Source organism: Meleagris gallopavo, chromosome 6, assembly GCF_905368555.1.
Source record: "Meleagris gallopavo chromosome 6, MGAL_WU_HG_1.1, whole genome shotgun sequence".
NCBI classification, from domain to species: domain Eukaryota; kingdom Metazoa; phylum Chordata; class Aves; order Galliformes; family Phasianidae; genus Meleagris; species Meleagris gallopavo.
Window position 1 is genome coordinate 45,822,153 of NC_139409.1, and position 25,143 is coordinate 45,847,295.

A 25,143-nucleotide genomic window follows, 5' to 3' on the forward strand; every position below is an offset into this window, starting at 1 on the left:
AAAGCTTCTGCTGCTTCTCTCAAGGTGTAACGGGGGAGGAATTAATGTTTTATTTTTCTCATAAAACCAATCTGAGGCTCTGTTTGCCTTAGTGATTTTGAAACCAGCATTTCTATTCTTTCCTATTCGTGGTGGAGAAATTAAACCATTTATCCCAAAAAGCGTTTGAAATCTCAATCGTTTCCTGTTGAGTTCTTTGGTTCCTAGTCCTGTAACTTGTCACAAAGTGGATTACTTTATAATTTGTAAACAGATGCAAATAACCTGTATATACAGATGTCAAAACTGATCAGATTCATTCAAGAGAGAATTGAAGAATGCTTTCTGAGGGCATGATGATGGCTTTTGCAATGAATTGATATTGTTTAAGTTGTGTTATGAACCAGTTTATTTCAACAAAAGCAAGGGTGTTACACTTGTCTCTTATGCAGTGTCTCTTGAGAGGTGACTGGGATAACGCCTTGTGAAAAAACAACTAAGCAATAATCCTAAATTTTGTGAACTAATTTTAAATCTGAATGCAGGAGCAAAAAGAAGTCTTGTCTGAGATGGCTTTTATTTTTCCTGCCTGAAATTTCCTAGTGTCTGCAATGGGAATAATAGGAGAGAATTTCTAAGCAGCTTAGCTTAGTTCCATTTTCTAAAACAGCCATAGTCCAACAGAGAAATTTCAGCTGAAAGGTTTTTGGCTGTGTTTTTTTGGTTCTGAGAAATCACTGTTTTCATCTTTAGAAGTCACTATTCTGTGATCTTCATGCGTACAGACATATTTCTGGTGTGAGTAATAACACGCTTGGGAAAATAAAGACTCTCAAGGAAAAATTAAGCCAATTACTCATGGTCAGGGTGTAATAAAGTGATAGAAAAGATATAACTGTCTTTAGAAGCCTCAAGGCATGATGTAAAAACTACTTTATTCAGTTTCTTTAGTCAACGAGAACAAAACAAATAACAGATTTACTATAAAAAAGAGAAAATGTATATCAAATAACAATGACAACAAAGCCTTAGACTAGATAAGTAGTGGAACAAGCTACAGGGGAATACTGTGCATTTATTAACACCAGGGATGTTCTGGCTTCAGAATACATTTCCTCCTTATTAAACTAATTCTGATCGTTTACAAAGATGTGACTTCTGCGAGTCTTAAAGCATTTTCTGGGCCTCTTTCCCAGTCTTCCCCACATTCACTTCATTTATCCTCAAGGTCTTTTATGCCAAGCATAACAAGAAGAAAACCTGCACTCCTTCATTTCTTCAACTAGGTGATTCTCTAAGCTTCTTTATAATCTAAAAGGCTTGGTGTTATAATGAATTATGTCTTAATGTTGAATGCTAATGCCCCAGGATATAGAAGAGGAATAACTTCTAATGCTTGCTCTCTCCAAAACACATTTAAGCAAGAGCAGTGATTCCCAGACTAAAATACATTTTAACATTTTTTACCATAGTATGACTGAATTGCTGATTTTATGTTTCAGCCTATAAAGAAGAGCAATAAATTAAAGCAAGGTGATGTTGCAGCCTAATTAAACATTTCTAAAATGTTTAATGATAGTAGTTTTACCTGTCTGAAACTATGCTCTGGTAGCTGCTGTATCAGTCACATTTAAGTTAGTGAGTAAAGTGAAAACTTCATTGGAATGGCTTATGAATTGAACGTGCCACTTGGAAATGTGTTGTTTAAATTGTTTATCTTGTTGCTAAACGTATGGTCTAATTACTTGATTTTTTGTGTGCCTTTCAAGAGGTTAAGTTTGACATCTGAAGAATTAGTATTGACTAATGCTCTTCTGGAGATTGATTAATGCTCACAAGGCCATTTGAAGATACTTGGCACTTACGCAGTGCATTATGGTGATGATCTCCAATGTATACACAATCAAGCACTGAGATGCAATGTTTTCTGAGCAGCTTGCTTCCTACCATTTGACTGTTTTTCCTTTTTTTTTTTTTCTCATTTTGTTTTAATTATTCCATTTGGTCTATGTTACAAGATTATGCTTCAGCAGTTTTATTTTTAGAAGTATAGTCCAGATAGTTACAAACATAATTTACAAATTAAGACATGTTGTAAAGGGAGAAGGCAATTCAGGCAGTAGTTGCTAGACAGGAAGATGCAGTTTTCAGAGTGAGTTAATGATCTTCACCTCAATAAGACCAACTGGCTTCCAGTGGTGACTGAGTTCATGTGGAGAGGCAAGGTTTGTGTTTCCCTACACACCTCTAGATTGTCCCTGCCTCACCTAGCAGATGGGCTACAGACCAGGAGATGCACCCCCATCAGTTCTCTCTGGCTTCTTTGAAAATATATGCAGCAGCAGCACTTGACACTTTCAGCTTCACTTAGCACTCTTAAGGTTTCATCAGCCAGGATTAAATTGCACAGGATTTTCTTGGGCAAATGGGTATCCAGTGGTTGTTTTCCTCTTTTCCACATTTCACTTTTACAAACGGAGTAAAACTTATTTGACAGTATGCCAAATATGTGTATGAACATATAGAATCATAGAATAATTTGGTGTGGAATAGACCTTCAAGATCATCAAGTCCAACCACTGATATATTTTAAGGGAAGTACAGAATCTTTGGGGATGTAGAAGGCGAGGAAGGAGAGATAATATTGAAAGGTGAAGTTGTCCTAAATAGGGCTGGAATAGTAGTTGTGCTGCATATATTTTTTAAAAAGTCAAGGAGAACTTGTAGGTGTGCATCTGCTGGTACTTGTGCAAACAGTTTAATTTCAGCACAGTTCAAAACTAGATCTAACATGAAAGATGAGTTACCATTGCTCAAGGTTGTGTGATACGATGCAATTCCCTCACCTTAATCACAGCTTTTTTTTTTTTTTTTTATAGTGATGTTGTCTTTCCCCATGTCTCATTCTTTCACCTTGTTTAGCATTTTGAGTATAGCCAAGTTTGATTCAAAGCAAACAGAGTAATTCCAAGTGCTTTGATCGCGTTTTCTGAGGTGGCAGAGGAGTAGCGTAAGTTTAGCTGGCTTACTTGTTTACTAGATAAGCAATCATTTTTCCTCCCCTAGCTTTGTAGCTGGCTTGACTGGCTAGGCAGGGTGTCAAGCAGCTTACCTTATAGCCAACCACGTGGGTGTTGGAGGTAGCCTAACAGCTTGTCATGAAAGTGCACCAAAGGAGGCACAGCGCACGTACCGACACCTCTGACTGTGATCCAGAGAGCTTGTGGCTAGTCTGTGCCAGCTCTGCATGGGCAGTTCAGTTGTAGCCTCTTATTTATAATAGAAGAAGGACTGAGTACCAGAAAAAGTATTCTCTTCCTTCCTGGCTTGCCTGCGTATTTGTTGCCTTCTCCATCTGCTCATTTATTTTTCTTCCTTGCAGTTCTCCTGCTGTTGCTCACTTGTAAGATCAAATACCAGAGGGGAAAAATCAGTGTTTTTCAAAGCAGTTGTCTTGCACAGTGACCACACATCTTTTTTACATTGCCATTTTAAACTTTTTTATTTTAATGAAGAGGTCCATGTGAGGGAAGGAGGAATTGAAGCAGTTTAGATAGCTGTCTAGGGACGTAATAACAACAACAAAAAAAGATTGTAGACTTACGAGGTTGGTGTTTGCAATGTTTTCCTGAAGATTTTCACAGGCTCCTTTAAATTTTGCTTGCAGATGGAGCCCTAGCCAGCCTATTTAGAGCAGAATTAATTTTCAGTGACAGCTTCTCTCTTGTGAATCAAAACAGCATGGTTTGTATTTCAAATGGCAACCAGAGTTATCGTCTTGATGAAGTATCTCAGAGAAGGTCTTTGGAGAGGCATGAGCTGTACAACCTGTAGTGCAGTCTGTGTAGCTTCTCAGATAAAGAAAATGGGTAATTAGTGGCAAGAGTAATCATTGCAGCAAGAATCCCTTCAGGAGGAGAAGCAATAAGTCAGAGTAAGAAGTGAAACATCAGCAGTCCTGCCCTGAAAGATACTCCCTCAGTATGCTGCCTGTGGGACAGCAAGGAGATGCACAAGTGAAGGCAGGACAGGTGCCTGCTTCAGCACATGGGCATTTCTGTCTCCAGCCCTCAGTGATCTGGGTCTGTGGAGATGCAATAGTTAGAAGAAAGAGTACAGCATTTAGGAATAAACTTTGCCAGTGAGTACTGTAGGACTGAAAACAGTGGTTACACATTGTGGCTGTCTTCATGCTGCTCTTTATGAATGCTGAGAATATCTACCTCCCCCATTGTTACTGTCATTCTTCTTGATTTGTCTGGAGATATGGATAGGCTAGTTTCTTTGAGAGCTTAGGAGAGAGAGGCTCTTACAAGGAAAGGACTAGGGTATCAGCATTTAGCAGATGTAACAATGTGCTTCCCTCAATATGCTGGAGTTTAGTTGGCCTTCTGTAAATGCCTCTGTCTGTGCAAATCAGCCCACAAGTAGACAAACAGTCCATGGACTTAGAAATTGTCAGAAATGCTTTTTAAAATGTTTTTTAAGCCTTCATGTAACCATCATTGGCTTGTATACAGGACCTCACAGAGCAATGGTGTCAACCTTTGTAAGAAGTTTTGCCAACCATGCCTACTTTTTAAACGCACCTCTGTTGTTTCTGCATTATATTTGCAATACCTTTCTGTTCTGTATTCTTACCAGAAGTGACCATAAATATTGCTTAGTCCCTAAGCAGATTTATCGTGTTGATTTGTTAACATTCTTTAATATTGTTATTGAGAGATGCTGTAGATACACTGTAGCATAATTGCAGATCTGTTCTTACATATCTCTGTCTCTTTTTCACAAAAGACATTCTTTTTATGGTATGACAAATATAAGCCCTTGTTTTTCATACCATTTCAACTCTCACAGTTTTCTCCTAGAAGTGCATGATTAATGCAGATGAAGTGCTCCCTCACTTCTGACAACAACACTCTTGTTTAGCCATCAGATTTCAAAAGCACGTTTTCTTACTGTTATTGATTGCTGCTTTTTTATACTGGGAGTAGCGGAGGAGAGAAGAGGAAATTTGAGTGCTTTCCTGGTTGGCCAGGAGGGTGCTGTGACACATCGTAGAGGCAATTCAAATCTATTCATATCCAGCACCTGTTTTATCACCAATAAAAATAGACTTCTATGGAAAGAGATGGAGAACCCTTATCAGCACAACACTGATTCTTTGCAATCTTTTTCAGTTCCTTGTAGTGTATAAGAATCATTTTAGTAACTTTCCTCTCCTTGCACTTTGGCTTTCTGTTTGCATTTCTGTTTGGTATTCAGGTCCATTGTAAGCAGGAGAAGTCTCTGTGTTTACAGATGGTTGCAAAAAGAAATATGTTTATGAGATCAGCCTGGTATGTGGACACTTCTGCTGCATTGGTTTCATTCAGTTTTTTGCCATCAGCTCTGGTTGTAACAGGTTGAGTCTGCCTGGATCTCATTTCTTGAACTTCTTCCCTATGGCTGTAGCAGAGATGCCAGCTGTGAGCAGCCATATCTGCTGGTAGCTATAAGTGCAGGCTTTACTGGCTTGTACTGCAGAAGTGAGAATTCTGTTTTTATTTGGGAAAGTGAGAGAGGGGAATTTTTAAATGATGGATCCTTTATTTAATGATATCCTGGGGAGAGAAGGCAATTTTCTGATACAGCAGCAATCATCTTCAAAGAAAAACCGGTTAAGTCAATGAAGAGGTTTGGGGCTGCACATACTGTAGACATCTAAGTCGTCTCCTCAGGCTTGAGGCTTTGTGGAATCTTTGCTTTTCATTGCCTAGTGGAATTTATTGTCAGCCTAGAAAAAGGAAGGCAAACAGACTGTAAGAAGCCTTTTATATGTACTTTTCTTCCAGTTTCTCTCAATTGCTCTCCTAATGAGAAATCTTGGTTCAGAGAAATGCTGTTGCCTTACGTCTTAATGAGGAGTTGTGGTTTTACTGTGCTTTAGGAATTTTGTATCCTTTCTCTTCCAGCTAAATATACGATTAGGTAAGATAAACCACTGGATGTATCTGGTCTCTTGTACCCATGTATTTCTAGATAATTTTACTTAGCTTGTTAAGAAGGGACAGTTCTGCCCTACATTACATGATCAACTCATCACTTTCGCACATAATGGTGTGTATGCTACTGTAGTGCTGTGAACACCAGGTGAATTTTGGGCCCTCTGAGTGTGTTTGCACTGGTTCTTGTCCTCTCCAGGACTGAGAGTATCATGGTGACCAGCTCTGTAGTATCCTCTTTGTGGGAAATGGAAATGGGAAGCAAACTGAATTCTTACTTTTCACTTGAAAAATGGATTTTGATTGGTTCCGGATACCCTTGTCAGGAATTCTGGGATGACATGTTCACATTCATACACCTATTTCTGGAGAAAAATGTGGCACATCCTGCACAGTTCATTGGTCCAGTGTCTTATCCTTTTTTTTTTTTTTTTCAGTGCAGGCAAAACACACCTCTTAAATAATACATAGATTTGGAGTTTAACAAATGCAGCTCAGCTCTCTGTATTACTTTACTGTGTTTCAAAGCTTAGAAACTTGCATCTCACACTTTCAGTTCAAATAGAAAAGACCAATGGCTTCAGTTCAAATCACAGTCATTCCTAAACTGTGCTGTTCCCTAAGAAAGTCATGACTGGTAGCATCATTACTACTCCATAAATTGCCAGAGTAATGCAAAATTGGTTGTACAAGATAAAAATGAGGGCCAAAACCATCACCAAGATTTTTGACATGATAGATTTCAAAGCCGAATGTTGATGATTCTTGCTAAGTATAATCACTGAATGTGGACATCTTCCTTTTTTTTCCTTTTTTCTTTTTTTTTAATAGTGGGAAGGGGCAGAGTCTGACAAGTAACTGCTCCCTGCTGAAAAAAAAGTGACATCTTTTTGACATCTTTTTCAGTGGTTCATGCACACATTCAGAAAAATATATACATAAGTGAACATAGCAGGCTTTAGGTATGGTGTTCTAGAAATAATTTTATAAATAATTGATTGTTCAAGTAAGGGATTTACCTGAGAGTAATTTTTTCATGAGTCTATTCATGACACATTCTCTTATGTGAGCTCCAAAGGAGAGATAAAATTCGAACTAAAATATACATACCAAGCAAGCTGCAGTATGCATTTGCCTGTCAGTAAGATTGAGCTCATGCTTTGGCAATTTGTCCCATCTCTAATGTGATGTTCAGACTTACTAATATATTGAAAAGATACCCATAGGGAGGGATCAACACTGCCACAGCACAGCTCATGCTTGATAGCAGTATGAATCAGGAAGTGCCACTTGAAAGAATTCAAAAGGGAAGCTGTCTCTTGAAATTAACAGTATTTTGTTGTTATTGTTCTTTCTTTGTATATCTCTAAAGCTGAGAATCTAGAGGTGGATTCTTACAGAAAACCATAGATTGCAGATGCTCCATGGTTTTAACAGCATGGCTTCTGCAAGGCGGTAGCTGTGTGCTCAGGTGCTGCTCTGCAGTGTCAGCAGTCTCCCAGGGGCTTCTCTACAGGTCCAACTGGAACAAGATACAAAGTGCATTTTGCTGATGGCATAAACAGGAGATGTGCAACTCCTGTTTGGTTCCTATGTGTTTGGTAGATATTTGAGAAATTTGGAAAGCAGGCAAACATAATCAGTGGTGTTCTGTAAGTGTTCTGTAAGCCTTTTAAATAACACCCCTCTCTACAGAATCAAGTGCTTCATCTGCAAATGAGATGCTTGATCTTGAGGTGGTGTCTGGATGCAGGACTTGAGTGCATATTAAGTTCGAGGACAACACTAAATTGGAGGATCTGTTGACTCCTTCAAGTGCAGAGAGGCCTTGCAGAGAGATCTTGACAAATGTGAGGGCTGGACAGTCACCAAGCGCATGAAATTGTATAAGAGCAAGTGCCAAATTCTGCATGTGCATCAGATGGGCACCACAACTGAAGCAGGACGTAACATTAGAGAGCATCCAAAAAAGGGCTGCAAAGGTAGGGAAGGGTCTGAAGGGCAGGGTGTATGAGGAGCTGCTGAGGTCCCATGGTTTGCTCAGCCCAGAGCAGAGGAGCTGAGGGGAGGCCTGATGGCGGCTGCAGCTCCTCACAGGGAGCGGAGGGCAGCGCTGAGCTCTGCTCTGTGTGACAGTGACAGGGCCGAGGGAACGGCATGGAGCTGTGTCAGGGAAGGGCAGCTGGGGGTGAGGGACAAGGTCTGCACTAGAGAGTGGACAGGCGCTGGAACAGGCTGCCCAGGGTTAGGGTCATGGCCCCAAGCTGCCTAAGTTCAAGAGGCATTTGGACAACACTTTCAGACGTAGGGTTTGATTTTGGGTGGTCCTTTGTGGAGACAGGAGTTGGACTTGATGATTCTTGTGGGTTCCTTCCAACTTGAGATATTTTGCAATACTATGATTCTGTGATTATTGCACTGCTGTGGTTATGGGCCTAACTTGCCTTAAACCACACTGCTTCCCTATCAAGTTACAGAAGGGTGGCCAGAGATATTTCAAATCTTTGCCAGCAGACTACAGGGGTCACTGGTGTAAAGAACTTGGCAACTGCAGTATTTCTGCAGTACTAGATGCACTTTTTCTTATGTGCTGTATGTATTACTGAATTTTTGATTGCGTATATATAAAAATGGTCATGGCAGTACTTACTTTTACTTCATCTCATCTTCAGGGAGGAGCAGAAATTGCAGTGCTCTTTCTCTTGGGAGAGCTAGTGAGAATTAGTTACTCTTTGATTGTCTTCTGTTATTGCAAATAATAATCCCAGAGGAGGCTAGTGGAGATTATATTTCCAAAGTCCATATTGCACCGTTTATATATATATATCTTGCTGCATTTCAGAAACTGCAGTGGATCTCTCGGCAACCCCCTTCCTTCCCTAACAAATATTAGCAACTCCATTTTGTGAAATCAGGAACGAAAAGCAGCAGGGATAAATGAGTCACTCAGAATTAAACAGCAGCCTGGTAATAGATCCGTGTGGAGAGTTGATCACACAGATTCCAGATATTTTTCAGTCGGGAAAGTGTTTCCAAGCCCTCTCTCTCATTGAAGCTTTGCAAACTGCTTTCCCAAGACTCTGCAGGTCTGCTTCCCTCATCTCAAAGGCATTTTGGCATGTTTTTCTTGATGAATTTCATAGTATGAAGGATCTGCTAATACTACCATTAGTGCAGAGCTTACTTCTTACCTGAGGGCCTGTCTGTCCCTTTACATGTGGCATGATTAATGCTAGGGGACCATATTGCTAGTATAAATGTATGTTTTTATATTATAAACATATATGGCTAACTAAATAATTTGATTGATTTAGGCTGACTGCCTGGTCTTCAAGTATATGAGAATACACAGCAATGTTATCACTTTCATCATCTTCTAAGCAAAATCTGTTCTAGTTGTGTTTTGTAGACCGTTTGTACATAGCTGACATCCATGATGAGGTTTTTCATTTGTGATTAGTAAATTATCTTTGATGTACACTCCCAACGTAATGGGAAGCCTTACATTTACAGAAGAGTGAAAAAGCTATTGAATTGTTGATCTGCGGGGGAACTAAATATATGTATAGCAGAGGAAGTAGATTGTGGAGTTTTATAAAGCAGTAAGCCTTTTTCTTCCTGTATTTTATAATTATTAATCAAAGAATTATTTCTAAAACACTTAATGTAAGCATGTACTGTAATTGTTGGCTAAAATGTGCCTGTATAACTTCTACTGTCTCTTCATTCTTAGCAGCAACACGAGCTGAGTGTAAAATGCAAGCCTGGCTCTCGCATTCAAGGGTTTGGTCATTTGTTATGTCATGCAATCATTTAATTGCCAAGACTTTGCAAGGATTTCTAGGATCCTTGTTTTCACATATAGTAGCTGAACCCATGCTCTAGTGTTAGACTTCACCTAATTTTTTAGGATTTTTAATTTGAGCATAAATCTGTAGACATTTATACTTACTGTATTGCCTTCTACAGACAAAATAATCTTTATTTGGCCTGTGATATGGTATTTTATTTAATACATCAGAATATCAGTACTTTTTATTTGTTTTTTCTGTAGTGCAAACAGTGGAGTCAAGATTTTGCCATGTAAGAAAAAACTCTTGGTGTCAACATTTAGATTCTTGAAAACTATGAAGGCCGATCATCTTTGGGGTCTTCCCATGTCTTCTTGAGATGCCTTATGTATTATCTCTTAAAAGAGGACAAAAATCTTAAAGATTCCTTCTTTCTGGAAAAGGCTACTTAAATTACCCCAAACTTGTTCCCCCTGGCACCAGGGATGCATTTTGAAAATAATGGGTAGCACTGTGAGCCTGTCTGTTGTTGTAGTTTCGTGGGGAAAGAAGGATCATCTCTGTGTTACTTCCAAGTATTGTGCAAAATAAATTAAAGGAGAAAAAAATTGTACTCAGAGTTTTCCCTCTTCCAAGTGAAAATTGCTTATCAGTGTGTACCATAGTTCATTTCTTAAGGTGAAGGAAAAGATGTAAATAGCACCATACTCTCCGATCTGTTTGAGTGTTTAAGCAGAAGTGTGAGGGCAGTTGGGGCAACATCAGCACCAGTTGCCTTGGGCTCTTACTGGTTTGGGCTGTAAGAGGTGACACCCCAGCCTGATGTCTCTGGTGCTCTCAGCCTTTCCCGAAGTCTGTCCTGCAGGCAGAAATCTGTATTGTCTGCATTCTGTTCACTACAGCAACATTGACATGTAAGTCTCTGTTGTATTTCAGATCAAACAGTTACTGAAACATTGTAGTGTACTTGTGCCCTTCCAAGACAGGCGTATGCAAATATGCAAATAACTGCTCTTGACAGAGCTAGAAGAAATTTGTCCCTGATGGTGTTGTTTCTCATGGGAAAGAGCATTCAGATACAAAGTGAAAAATGAAGAAAAAACTTTTCTTTCTCAGTTTGTTTTCCTTTTTTCTATTTCCTCTATTAATCAACAGAAGAGCAATACAACATATCGTATCCATTTACTGTTTGAACAGTCAGGGATGCTTGAATGTCTTTCTCGTAATTTAGGAATTGTTTCAGGGAAAGTCTAAAAATACACATTGAAGTAACCACATAAACTCCCAGATAGAAATCAGCTCTTTTCTTTTTTTTTTCTTTTCTCTCTCTTTTTTTTTCTTTTTTTTTCTGCCAGTGCAATTTATGTTGAGAAATGAACTAAGCTTCTTCCTCAAAGTCACAGCTATAGATCAGCTAGAAGCTTGAAGGACTACTTAAATCCTGATAGGCGACACATTGATCTACAGCTTCAAGAACTGTGCCAAGAAAGGAAAATCAACAAGATCTTCACCTGATTTATGTAGGCTGGAGCTTTCTTCTGTGACTTGCCTTGCCTTTGAAAGGTGATCTCATGGAGGCATAATTAAAACTTGATGATGTTATTAAATAATCATGATGATACGTGTCCCTGTGTTGCAGCCATATGTATGTTTTTGCATTGCTTACAAATGTGGCTAGTTCCTGCTTGTGAAAATGAAGGTTACGGTGTACTTACTGGGCTTAAGGCCAGAAATTTTTCATGCAGCTCTTTTGTGAAAGGTCTCCAAATTATTCTAACGCTGAATCTCTGTTTTTGTTTACAATTAGTCAAACTGCAAGTTAGTGAAAAAAACAAATCCAAGAAGTTTTGACAACTGAGCAGCCTCTAAATTTGCCCACTCAGTGGAGAGAGGCAGTACCCTGAGAGCAGAGATACTGACTTAGGGATGGAGGCAGCGGAAGTTGTGACTCAGTATTAACTCTGATCTGAAAACCACTGGTAACTCAGTTTTGCCTTTTTCTTCATCCTTATCTTGCTTGGATAATGGAGAAAGAAAGTGTTGGGTCAAGGTTTCTCTCATTAGACGTTTAGAAACTGAGCAGAATGTAGACCTGGCCTGCAGCCTATAGATACGCTCTAAGATAAAGATTGCTGATGTGCTTCATTTACAATGTTCCCATCGAATTAAATTACTTGGGCTAGAATTTTTGAGATATACAAAAAGCTGCCTTTGAAATCAATTCTGGGTATTTTTCTCTACTATCCGGATGCTGGTGGGAATTTTGAAGAAAGTATGCATCTGTCTTTTAATTTTTCTTAAGATTTGTACTGCGCCTTAAGATTCCTTCTGCTTTCAGGCCTAAGGTTCTCCATTTATATAAATAACAGTGATTTTTACTCTTTCATTTTTGGACTGAAAAGACATAAACCACAGTACGTTTTCTTATAGAAAAGATGGGGGGACAGCACCTCTGATTCTGCATGCATGGTTGTCAGCATAGTAGATACAGTTCGGGTTTGATTATGATAAGAAGCATGAGTTAGAACTGATAATCAAGATCATGAGAATCCCCAGCCTTTCTATTAACTTTGATTTATTGATCATTATGAGTAGGAGCAGAGATAAGCTCTGGCTCGGAGGAGGACCAGAAAGGCCAGTGTGCACTGGGGTTATTGCCTTGTTTCACACTGTGATTTACAGTGACAGTACAGGCTGCATTCTTCTGCTCGGTGTTATTTTATTTCTTCTCATCATTATAGTATTTCATGACTTAAAGACAAGTGCCCTCTGAGAATCTGTTCCGTTGTTTCTCTAACATTATTGCAGGCTGAAGGTCTGATTGTTGGAAGTGCTGAGCCCTTGCAGCTCCTGCTGAATGAATGGAAACTGAAGGTGCTCTGAAAATTAGCCTGAGGTGTTTTGTCCTTTTAAAGCAATTGAGCGTTTCCTCGTAAATATAGGTCTCTGCTTTGACTAATTCCCCCTTGTCAGCACATCCTTTTAAGTAAATGCCGTTTATTTGATAAGAAGGAAACCTATGCTCCAAAATTAACTCTCATCTTCGCTATGTAGCTGAGGATTTTATTAGATCTTAGTAATTCTAATGTTAAAATTAAGCCTCAAATGTACAATTAAGCTTTAGAGATTTGCTTTGTAATTGGAATATTGCATCTTGAGAAAGATCAAAAACCATATTTCTTGGAGGCTTCAGGTAATTGTAAGCGCATCTGGTGTTCCTTTGGTGTTCTTAGCAGCTACTAACATGGCAGAACTTACAAAACATGCTGGAAGGGTATTTTTGTGGTTAGAGGTACTAAGACCAAGAGCTTGAATCTCATACAAGGGGTCAGCCTATCTGTACCATTCACATTCTCTTCATTCTAATTTCTCTGGTCTCACTGAGAGAAAGAAAATATCATATAATGTTGCAGTTTCAAGGAAAAGGGTATTTTATCCCAATGCTGTATACTACTACCATTCTTCAAGAGGATGAAACATACCTAAGCTATGACTGTTTGATCCTGAAGGAAGGGAAGATGCTGCTGTATGGGCACGTGAGTGACTACTGAAAAAGACCAGAAGAATACTGGATTGAGAACTGAGAGATGAAACAGAGATTTGAGAACAGGGAACATGATAAAGAACTGAATCAACATGACTGTTCTTTTTAAAGAAGATAAACGTGCAACCTACTTGGAGGTGGCCCTCCAAGCCATGGCAGGGTTTAAAGATCTTCTGTCCTTGGCTAAAGCCTCTTTTGTTCCTGGGTTCTCAGGGAGGCCAAGAGTTCAGTGTTGCTTCAGCTCTATCCTTAGTATTTGAAAATACATTCTTCACTCAAAGAAATTCAGAGCAGTCTTATCAAACTAAACTCTGCCTTTTCAGAACCATCATGATAGTATTCTTTTATTTTGCCTTCCTTAAAGCCTGTATTTGATTTTTATAAATAATGTTTTGTGTGTGTGGTGTTGTTTTCTTTTTTTTGTTTTTTTTTTGTTTTTGTTTTTTTTCTTTGCCCCATCCCAAATAAGGGACAGGTGTCATAAGATCCATTTGTTTCCAGTTATTTTCAAAGAACAAATTTAACCGGTTATATTTTCATACGTCCATATACAATATGGTAGCTAATCAGCTGTGTCAGCACAACTTCGTATTTCAGTACATTGATCTAATATTATTTGACCACAACAACCCCAGGCAACTCTACAGGGTTGGAACAGAGTGGCTTGAAGACTGTGTGAAAGAAATGGACTTGAGGGTGTTGGTTGACACAGCTAAATGTGAGCCAGCAGTGCGCCCAGGTTGCCAAGAAGGCCAATAGCATCCTGGCTTGTATCAGAAATAATGTAGCCAGCAGGAGCAGGGAAGTGATCATCTCCCTGTACTCGGCTCTGGTGAGTGAGTACCTTGAGTACTGAGTTGAGTTTTAGGCCCGTCAGTACACAAAGACTTTGAGACCCTGGAGTGTATTCAGAGAAGGGCAGTGAAGCTGGTAGGAGATCTGGAGCACAAGCCATATGAGGAGCAGCTGAGGGAACTGGGATTGTTCAGTCTGGAAAAAGGGATGCTCAGGGGAGACGTTACTGCTCTCTACAACCACCTGAAAGGAGACGCTGGCACAGTGGTAGTTGGCTTCTTCTCCCTAGTAACCAGTGATAGGACGAGAGGTAATGGCCTCAAGTTCAAGTTGGCTATTAGGAAATAGTTTTTCTCTGGAAAGAAAGGCATTGGAATGGGTTGCCCAGGGAAGTTGTCACCATCCCTGAAGGTGTTCAGGAAACATTTAGATGTTGCAGTAAGGGATATGGTTTAGTGGGGAAATACTGACGGTAGGTGGGCGATTGGACCAGATGATGTTGGATGTCTTTTCCAACATTGGTGATGTTTAGTGTTTGGTTCTCAGCTGTCAATACAGTACACACTGTTAGCAGTCGAAAGATTGTTTCATTGAGGATACTTATGTTTCTGCCTGTGTCTCTCCGTCCAGAGAGCAACAAAAACTTAGCACTGGTTAGGCACCCACTGCGAGAATATTCAGGCAAGGTGGTCATTGCTTCCTCTTGCTCTTGTTGGTGGTCTCATGCAGAGAAGCACTGTGTTTCATTAACTTGAAGACCAAGGCTAGATTTTCAGAATTATGTTTTGACAACCTTTGCTACTAGATCTAGGATTCCTGTGAATTATGGTTTGTGACTGGTTGTCACAATACACTATATGCATGTTTGGGGAGATGATGTTGTTGTTGATTGTTTGTTTTTTACTCGTGCCTTTAAATGTTTTATTCCACTACTCCTTGTTTTTCTGTTTTTAGCCAGTGAGACATGCAACGATTTCCATCCCATGTTCTTCACACATGACAGATCGTTTGAGGAGTTCTTCTGTATCTGCATTCAGCTCTTGAACAAGACATGGAAGGAGATGAGGGCAACTTCGGAGGACTTCAATAAGGCAAGAAAAGGGGTGGGGAGGTAATCACTGGGCAAAATGGTGAAACAAGGCCGTTCTTCCCTAGAGGTACAGAGATTAACTGATCCCACTTCAGCTGAATACTGTGGGGTGTCTTCTGTTCAGATTCACTGCACATTGGAAGGGCGGCATTTAGAAAGCAGCAGTTGGAATGGAAGGAATAAGAGAAGTTCATAGACCTTTTTCAATCATTTTTAACTGCAGACTGAAAATAAAAACCTGGCTTGAGGCGAAATTCTGCCTTTTTATGTTAGCAATATTATGCTGAAGTGCTGCAGCCTCTAATGTTGTAAATAATGCAGAGATTGCTGCAGTGATAATTCTGAGCATCCCTTTCATTTCGTACAAGCACTAAAGTAGTAAAATATTCAAGAGGGTCACAATCCTGACAAAGTGCTGTACAGTCTGGCCAGCTGAAACAAAACAGAACAAATAACTATTGTTATTGCACCCTTTTCATTGTAAGAGAAATCTGAAAGTTTCAACCAATCTTCTGACTGACAACAAAGCAGTTGAGAACCAGGCTGTGTGTCTTTATGGGTCCTAGGCATCCTGGTTTAACTGTGTAACATAAGAAGAGGCTGAACAGTATCTTTGGCATTTTCCAAGTAGGACAAAATTGTGTTTATGTGACCTGCTGGCATCTTCATCATTTTGGGGAGCCTTCAACAGACTCTTGAGCCTCTGCCTGAGACCAGATGTTGATTATAGACATATTGCTTGAGAATGAAAAGTAAGACTGCTGCATTGCATCATCATCTCCCAAAGAAGTGCTCTGTTATCACTAGATGTGAATGTTATATGTACTCTAGTAAGGATGATCATCTCTAACTTCTTAATGAAATGGTCTAAGCGTCCATTTTCCACTGCAGAGGGAAGGTGAATACTTAGGACACATTATGAAATAACCTTTGTTGATTTCTTCATGGTAAGATACTTCTAGTTAGCAGCAATACCTGAACTCTGGCAAAAAAAAAAAAAACAAAGGGAAGTCCAAAATGCAGGCAGGATAACCTAGAAGCTTGCTCTTGTGTGGAATTTCTGACACACTTCTCTTTCCAAGTGGTACAGAACTGCAGAGAGAATAATAGCAAGATAATCTATTGAAGAATTTAGAAAATGAAAAGTAAGGATTTAAAAGTAATAACTTTTTTTTAATAGACTGCTTCATAATATGTGGTTGTTTAAAACAAGTGTATTAATAACTGCCTATTGCTTATAGGCCTTCTTTCTCAGGAGAAGGATTTGTATATATAACTTTCTACAACTTTAGTTGGTATATTATTAGTAATCCTAGGGAATTCAAGTAAAAGTGGGCCTATTTCTGGCAACAGCCAAGATCATCCTAAGAGAAAATACAGAAATGTGCTTGTTAGAGTTAGACTTTGGAACTTTGGAAGATCAGGTAGTTTCTTCTCAGATCTGATAAGTGAGTTAGTTGTGTTTTTATGTTACTGAAAATCTAGTGACTTTACCCAGCAGTTCTTCCAGAATGTGCAGGCTGGCAGTAGATTCTGCTGCCTGTGTCATGGAAGACATAGGCAGCCTTTAACTTCACAGAATAAACGCGTGTACTCTTGCGTCCCACAAGGCCAACAGTATCCTGCACTGTGTTAAAAGAGAGGTGGCCAGCATGGTGAGGAAGGTGTCTTTATGGACACAGTTCCTCTGTACTCTACCCTTATGAGGCCCCATCTGGAGTACTGCATCCAGGTCTGGGGCCTCCAGCTCAGGAAAGATGTGGAGCTTTTCTAGAGGGTCAACAGGAGGACCATGATCAGAGGGCTGAAACACCTCTCCTGTAAAGACAGGTTGAAGGAGCTTGGCTTATTTATCTTGGAGAAGAGTACACTCTGGGAGACCTCATTATGGCCTTCCAGTATTTAAATGGAGATTATAAGCAGGAGTGAAATAAACTTTTTACATGGGTAGACTGTGAAAGGAAAAAGGGGAAATGGTTATAAACTAAAGGAGGAGGAATTTAAATTAGATGTCTAGAAGTTTTTCACTGAGAAGGTGGTGAGGTGCTAGCACAGGTTGCCCAAAGGATGTGTGGATGCCCTATCCCTAGAGGTGTTCAAGGCCAGGCTAGATGGGGCCTTGAGCAACCTGATCTAGTGCTTAATCTCGTGACAGGCAACCCTGGTCACAGCAGGGAGGTTGGAACTAGATGATCTTTGCAGTCCCTTCCAACCCAAGGCATTCTGTGATTCTTTGAAACGTGAGAGTTGTGGTGATGCTTGAAAGACTCATCCAGGATCTCTGCCTGCTGAAATCATTCTTGGTTTTGTAACCCTTTTCAGTAAGGGGGGGGGAATGCTAAACTCCTATGGTTTTCATTTCTAGCAGTTCAGTTATGGTCTGCTTATCTAAATCTTTTCTCTTAGTCACAAGATTTTTCTGCTCTTAGCCACTTCAGATGATGTGTAGTAGTGGTGTGCATTACTCAGCTGATAACTGTCTTAAAGGGATCTGTGAGTAAGGTAAACTATGCTGTCACGTGGGCTTGTGAAGCACTTCTGGATTTGTGGAGGATGAGATGTTATGTAGTGGTAAGTTTAATCATCTGGTTGGTACCTGACAGCTGCCAGTGCTGATGACTTTACCAAACCAAACCAAGCAACATTGTTTTTAATCGTTACTTGGCAAGCAGCTTTGGTGATCTTGACGTGTTAATATTCTTTCTCCATCCTTTCTGTGTGCTGAGTACCTGTTCTTTATGCAGCATGTTTTGCAAACTTGGCAGGCAAAGACTGTATAGACCCAGGGAGCATTTGGCCTACCCTTTCAGGAGTAAATGGGAGTAAAGCAGATACCTTACAGGATGCAGTAACTTAGCTGATGGTGAAGAATTCTCTTTTCTCCTATCTTTATATTACTATTATTCAGATTCGGTAACTTGATTGTCTTGGTAATGTGTGGAACATCACTTGGCTAAAGTCTGCTATCTACCTGAATGATGGGATCATTTATTTTCTTCCTTCTTCCCTTCCTATTCCAAAATACACAAGACAAAATTGGAAGCTCTTGGTATATTGTGTGGTAACTCTTTATTGAGACCTGGAGATTCCATTAAAAAGCTCATCTGCTTGCTTTACTCTTTAATAATAAGTGAAGTGAAGGAGCTTTAAGAGTTTAATTTTAAACTTTTGATTAGTCACAATAGATTGCATAGGAGAGGTGGTAGGAGGTCTGTGTGCAAATAGGAAGATTCATTTCCTCATGTCCTGCATTGAAGAGTTACAGGTGCTTCAAAGAAGTGAAGCGATCTAATACTTCCCCACAGGTCTGAATCATAGAATTGTTTGTTGGAAGGGACCATTAAGGGTCAGCTATTCCAACTGCCCTGAAATGAACAGGGGCATCTACATCTCAGTTAGATTGCTCTGAACCCAATCCAGTCTGAATGTCTTGGGATGGGGTATCTACCGCATTGGTGGCTCATGTCCACCTTGACATCCTCCAGAACATCAACATCCTTTTTAGCAGAAAGGGGCTCTATCCTTTTGTCCCCCAGCTGGCATTGCTACTGGAGTTTGTCACAACCCAGGTGCAGGACCTTTCACTTGGGTTTGTTGAATGCTATGAGATTCACCTGGACCCACTGCTTGAGCCTGTCTAGAACTCTCTGGATGGCGTCCCGTCCCTCCCAACAACACAAAATAACTTGATGTCATCTGTAAACTTGCTGAGGGTGCACTCAATCCCATTGTTGATGTCACTAATGAAGATATTAAACATTAGTCCCAGTACTGAGACCTTAGGGACACCACTCACCACTGATCTCCGTCTGGACATTGAGCCATTGACCACCACTCTCTGGCTGCGATCTTACAACGAGTTTCTCCTCCATTTGACATCCACCAATCAAATCCATATCTTTCCAATTTGAGTGAAGGATGTTATGAGGCACTGTGTCAAAGGCCTTACTGAAGTCCAGATAGATGGTATCAGTGTCTCTTCCCTTGTCCATTCATGAAGTTATGCCATCATAGAAGACCACTAGATTGTTCAGGCAAGACCTGCCCTTGGTGAAGCTATGCTGGCTGTCCCGTATCACCTCCCTGTCTTCCATGTGCCTTAGCATAGATTCCAGGAGTATCTATTCCATGATGTTCCTTGATACAGAGGCCAAAGGATTGATATTTCCTTGGGTCATCCTTTTTGCCTTCATAAAAATGGGTGTGATGTTGCCTTTTTTCCAGTCACCAGGGGCTTCACCTGACTGCCTTTTCAAATATCATTTGGAATGGCTTGGCGACTACATCAGTCAATTCCCTCAGGACTCTAGAATGCATCTCACTGCAACCTATAGACTTACAGATGTTCAGGTTTCTCAGGTGGTCATGAACTTGATCTTTGCTTGCAGGTTTCAAAGCTTATACAAAGATTAAGACTTCCTTTTGGCAATAATATCGCATACTATACCTCTATGGTTCCACAGTCCATCTTGTAGAGATTCCTTATAGGTTTGTTGATTTTTAAAAAAAAACTTAGTAAATAAATAAAATGGCACTTTATCCACAGTTGGAAGAATGTGATGGTGTTTTAGTGGGACATTTATGATCTCATGCTTTGTCTCTCTGATTCCCATTCATTAAAACAGGCACTTTTTGTCAGACTTAATCCTCTTGCATTAGCAAAACTCTTTGAATCTCTATGGTGATAGTATGATACTGTCAGACTAAAACCTTTTTTAAAGTCTCCCAGTATACTAATGGTTGTCTGGATAGAATAATTTATTCAGGCAGCTAAACATATATTTTGCTTTTGTAATATTTCAATACATGTGTAATTCATGTCTGGTGAGTTTTCTAAAGAAATTAAGATACAGTGGGATAGACAGACATGCAAATGGCAACAATTCCATTTGAAACTTTTTTGTTTTTCTTTGAGTCTATAGATGATCAAAAGACATTTAACACGCTCTATCCTCCACAGTCATTTGTGATCAGACAGCATAGTTTATGATTTTGAAAATATAAAGCTTGGAGACAAGATTATATAATTCTACATGTTTTATTGCAGCAGAGGAAAACATTCTGTATAGCTTTTGGAGACAGTGCTGACTATAAGAAAGCTGAACTGATTTATCTTATACTCCAGCATCTACAATTCTTCATCATCAGCCTGCCAACTTAAATAGGTGTCTGTCAGTCAATTTTTCCTCCAGTACGGGCCAGCTGTATTCTACTTGGCCTGCTCAGGGTATCCAGGCTTTGCTGTCACACAGGCTATGATGTACTTAAGTTGGCCAGTTGTATTTTTAACATGATAGTCGGTGGAATATTTGGTACCGGTCCCACACTGTAAAATTCCCCCTGTGGAGCCAAACTGAAGTATACTCCCAAAGGAAAATTGTATTGATCTCCACTAGTTACAGTTAGGTGAATGCCCCTACTTTGTCCTAACGAGAGTTTACGTAGAGAGAGATATCCTGTGTTACTGATCTTCTTGTAAAATACACTTGCTTGTTGTGAGACGAGACTGCAGATAGGAGATGCAGGGATATGATTATCCTCTCACCTTTGTTCTCCAAAAATTTGTCTGCTGCTTTTTATGAAATTGAATTTTATGTACTAATAGGAAGAAAGGTATCTTGTCTTGTTAGACCTTCAGAACAATATGAGATCTATTTATTCTCTGCTTAGTGCCATCTTAAAAACAAAACAAACGGCAACAACAAAAAGCAAAGAAAGGAAGGAAAAAAATTACTGATTCCAGCTCCATTATGTAAGAAAAAATGAAGTTACTTGGTTCACTAGTCAGGGTTTTCAATCAGTTTTGTAGAGAGTAAACATAATGGTAACTATTTTTATTAGTCTATAGAGTAGTTTTGGGTTTTTAGATGGCACAAAAATCACTAGTCATAACAAAACAGATTATCTTTTCAACAGAACTTAAGCTGAGCTAACTGATAAACTGTGGTGTACAGTGCTTGAAATCAAAATCTAATGCACTCACTGAAACTATAGGTTTAGGGAATGGAAAAGCAGAGGAAGGTCAGCTAATGGTGCTACTGACGCATTTTCCTCATTACTGAGAATTCAATTTATTTTGCCCTTTGGACATATGTTTGAGATCACTGAAGTATAAAACACCAAGTTTAAAATGTTCTATGAAAATGTATTTTGTATTGGTGTAACACCTCCAAAAATCTGTTTTCAGCATCTTGGCATAGCTGGCCCTAGTCCCACACTAGCAGACCTGCGTACCCTGAAGTAGTTGTGCTTATGATGTAGAATCACAGAATCACAGAATCGTTTAAGTTGGAACAGACCTTTAAATGTCATTTAATCCAACTCCCCTGCAATGAACAGGGGTACCTACAGCTAGATCAGATTGCTCAGAGCCCTGTCCAGCCTGACCTTGAACGTCTCCAGGGACAGAGGCATCCATTACCTCTCTAGGCAACTTGTTCAAGGTTTTCTACACTTACTGTAAAAAAAAAATAATTCCTTATATCCAGTGTAAGTCTCCCTTATAGTTTGAAAGCAGCAATGATATGTTCTTAGAGCAGCAGCGGCCTGTGTATCTGGCCATGTCAGTGACAAGCCAAACCTTGGTGCTGAGTCTGTACAGAAGAGGGGCCTCCTCTGCAAGGGGATGATATATGGCTCTGATGGGTATAAAAAGGAAAGCACTGTGTTGTGCAGTAATCGGTATAGCAGATATTGTTCACAGTGGCAGCAGATGCAAACAATAAATGCCCTACGTGAGTCCTGTAATTAAATACCAAAGCAGACAGTGAGGCACTTGATAACCACAGAAGATGTTTATTGCTCGTGCTCAGACCCTGTGAACATTTTTCCTTGCTCTGTGACAAGATAACAGAAAAGGTAACCAAGCATAACATAAAAATGAGAAATACTATTTCTTTCTTGGATGATGGTTCAGAAACGCTGCACCACAGGTTTCTCATCTTCTTAGTGTACTGAAGGCAGCTGTAGAATGAATCACTGGGTTCAGACTGTGACCGAATCTTCACAGGCAGGATTTTAAGGAGGGACACTGTGTAAGTAGTGTTTTGTGTGGAAACAAGTGTGGTGGTCTCATGTCACCACAAAGTAGTACAAGCTAGCTATGGGGAAGCAGACGTCCGAGGGGTGTGTTTGGAAAAGTTCGGGACAGCAACACAAGGTGACAGTTGTAGAGGAGCTGTCACCTGCTTGCTGGATGTCCTACAAACAGGGGACACTCCAGGGGCAGAATGTACGTGGACCCTGTTTAAAATGCCCCCCTCACTGCCATCTTGCCCCAGTTTTATGTGCTAGGCTGTGTCATAGCAGCTCCGTGGGCTCTGCCTTGCAGCAGGCCCGTAGGGGAAGCAGGTTTCCTCTCGTACTTGGATGATCCCCTCCAGCAGCAGTAACACCATCTCACAATTTTCTCCTTGATAACACCACTTTACAGGAGGCAAAGGTATGCAGAGACCAAGTGTCTTGACAGTGAAGAAGCAGCAGGGCCAAGAGCAGCAACAGGGATTCTGTCTGGCTGCTCTGGCCTCCTCCATCAAACGCACTGCAGAACCATCCTCGCAGCAGTGCTTGAGCCTGTCTGGCTGTCTGTTCCCAGCCATGCAAAGGGATGTGGGCAAGACAGTGTCAAAGGGAAGAACAATTTTCTTAAAGAGGAGAGAAAAATTAGTTAAAACAAACCAATTTGCAAGTCAAATCCTTTGGTCTTTCTGTGTGAACCTGTCCGCCATTTGATTTCCTTTTAATTATTAAGGAGGGGAGAAGGTGGTAAATAGCTCTTTCACAGATGTTCCCCAAAGCATGTGGTGTTTTCTTATCAGTGTCTCGCTAGTCAGAAGCAGATGCATTTATCTTCATTTGAGAGCGCTTGTGGAAGAATTCTCTTTGTGTTCTACTTGTGGGAAAGACTGGGCTAGTGGAATGATTACACCTCCCTGTTAGCTTTATTGCACCTTCCCTTGGCAGTGCTTTGTTTATATCAGACAGGAATACTGCAAATAAATTATTCTCACGTAGAACGAATTCAGTATTCCCCTGGCTTACGGAGATTAGAGCAAATTAAATTCCACATTTTCACACCTGAAGCCATTAGCATTTTAGTAACTTTTATTGGAAGCAAATCATTGCTATAAATATATTGTGTCATTAATCGTGTAATGTATGAATTTATAAAAAAAATTTAGAGCACTTAACAGTTTGAAAGTCTGCTGCGTATCTTGTACAGAAAATGTGACTTTTTAATTGAAAAAAAATCACCGTTTGAGTACCAAGGAAATCCCCTAGCAAGGATACGAGAGGACAGAGTGGTTGTCAGATCTATTCTATTCGTAATCACTTGCTTAAGAAGGGTCTGATTAAAGCAGTGCAGTTGAACACAGTGTAGGAAGAGCCTTTTTAAGATCTTTTCCCAGCATTCGGTCAGTGTTTCCTCTGTGCTTTTTGTGGCCTGGATACTGCCAGTTTATTTCTTCATCAGCTGCTCATTTGGGAATGGCACTGTTTTGACTTCTCCATCTCTGTGCATTTATCCACACCTATCAGATCTCCAAATGTGTCCCACAGTGTTTGTCAAAGCAAGTTTATTACTCATCTGCTGCTTCTGGCTGCAGGATCCTGAGGAGAGGTGCTTAAGACTCTGATGATGCAGCTTCCCAGTTACTGAAGGCTCGATCTGTAAAAATCAGCTGTAACTTTAAACATTCATATCTCAAAGGCTTGGACTATCAAACTCATAGGAACTGAACAAATATGTTGCATTTTTAAATGTTGTTAGTTGCCTCTTTCTGAGAATTTTTCAACGTTGGCATTGTCAAGAATGCAAATATATTTTAAAAACATTAGAGGTAACTTGTGAAGTATAAATTCTTATATTGGATAATGAAGCGGAAGGGAGAGATGTTCTTGCCCTTTCTCTGTGCTTCTAGTTTAAAGATTTTTTTAATTTGAAAATAGATTTTTCATTACTTCCTGTCTTTGCCAGAAGGCTTTGGAAGTCTTTAGTGGCAGGGTCACATCTTGTTGTTATTGTAGCTGAACTAGCCTTCTCTATTGATCACATATGCAGTGATTTCAAGGAAGTCACAGGCTTAAAAGGAAAAGCATTTTAAGCCCGAAATTCTGCCCATTTGTGTTCCAGTATGGGTACACTAAAAAAGAGATGGATTCTTCAGCAAAGAAGAATGTCTCAGCAAAGCATCTCTTACTATTTGGAAAAGTTTTTTATTGTTTTGTTGTTGCTGTTTATTTCTTTAAAATAATAAAAAAAAAAGACTTTTAATGAAATCCATTCCTTGGTCAAAAATTTGTTTGACTTATTCATTCCCCAGTGATGAAAATCATTTGTGGTTTCAGCAATGAAAACTCTTATTTGTGAAAACTTTGCCTTCATTGGCAGAGTGGATTTGATCCCATTGCTTCCTAATGAAGTCTGTGTGTTACTGTAGAACACACGCAGATCTGCTTAACACCCTGTAGATGGCAATTTTTAAAACTGTTGGTACTTCAGATTTTCAAAGTGTTCTTCATTTTCATCTCTGTGGGTGCTGATCAAGCCAATAAACATTCTAGCCTTCAAAAAGATGATTGAGTGGTAAGCCTGATAACCAGAGGAGAAATGCTGGGTCCAAGTTATCTGTGCTAACCCCTCCTTTGTGCTCTGCAAGAACATTTTTCACTAGGAAAGAATTCTCCTCATGTATGCAGGGTATATTAGTCGCTAAGAGGAATGTTAGAACTTAACTGGAACTGTCACGAAAGCAGCATATTTTGTGATATTGCCCTTGTCGTTCTTGACTTAAAGTGTGGGTAATAATCAAATCCTAGGAACCACTCTTTTCTCTGTGTTTTTCTTTCTTCTTTCTAGGATATGTTTTTGTAGTACAGTTACATCAGAAGTGCATGGCATATGGCTTTTTGCTGCATGAATTGCTGCTGATGTGAATGTCAGTGGGCATATAATACCAG

At 39.8% G+C, this 25,143-nt stretch overlaps 1 protein-coding gene across 10 annotated transcripts in view; it reads left to right on the plus strand.

The window, feature by feature from the left end:
• The window catches only part of ELMO1 (engulfment and cell motility 1), a 291,425-nt gene that overhangs the window by 174,337 nt on the left and 91,945 nt on the right, over window positions 1-25,143 (plus strand). For all 10 annotated transcript variants that reach the window (XM_085226590.1, XM_085226589.1, XM_085226588.1 and 7 more), the window contains one exon: window positions 15,048-15,184. In XM_085226590.1, the coding sequence (XP_085082716.1) occupies window positions 15,048-15,184 (137 nt within the window). The remainder of the gene's footprint in view (window positions 1-15,047; window positions 15,185-25,143) is intronic.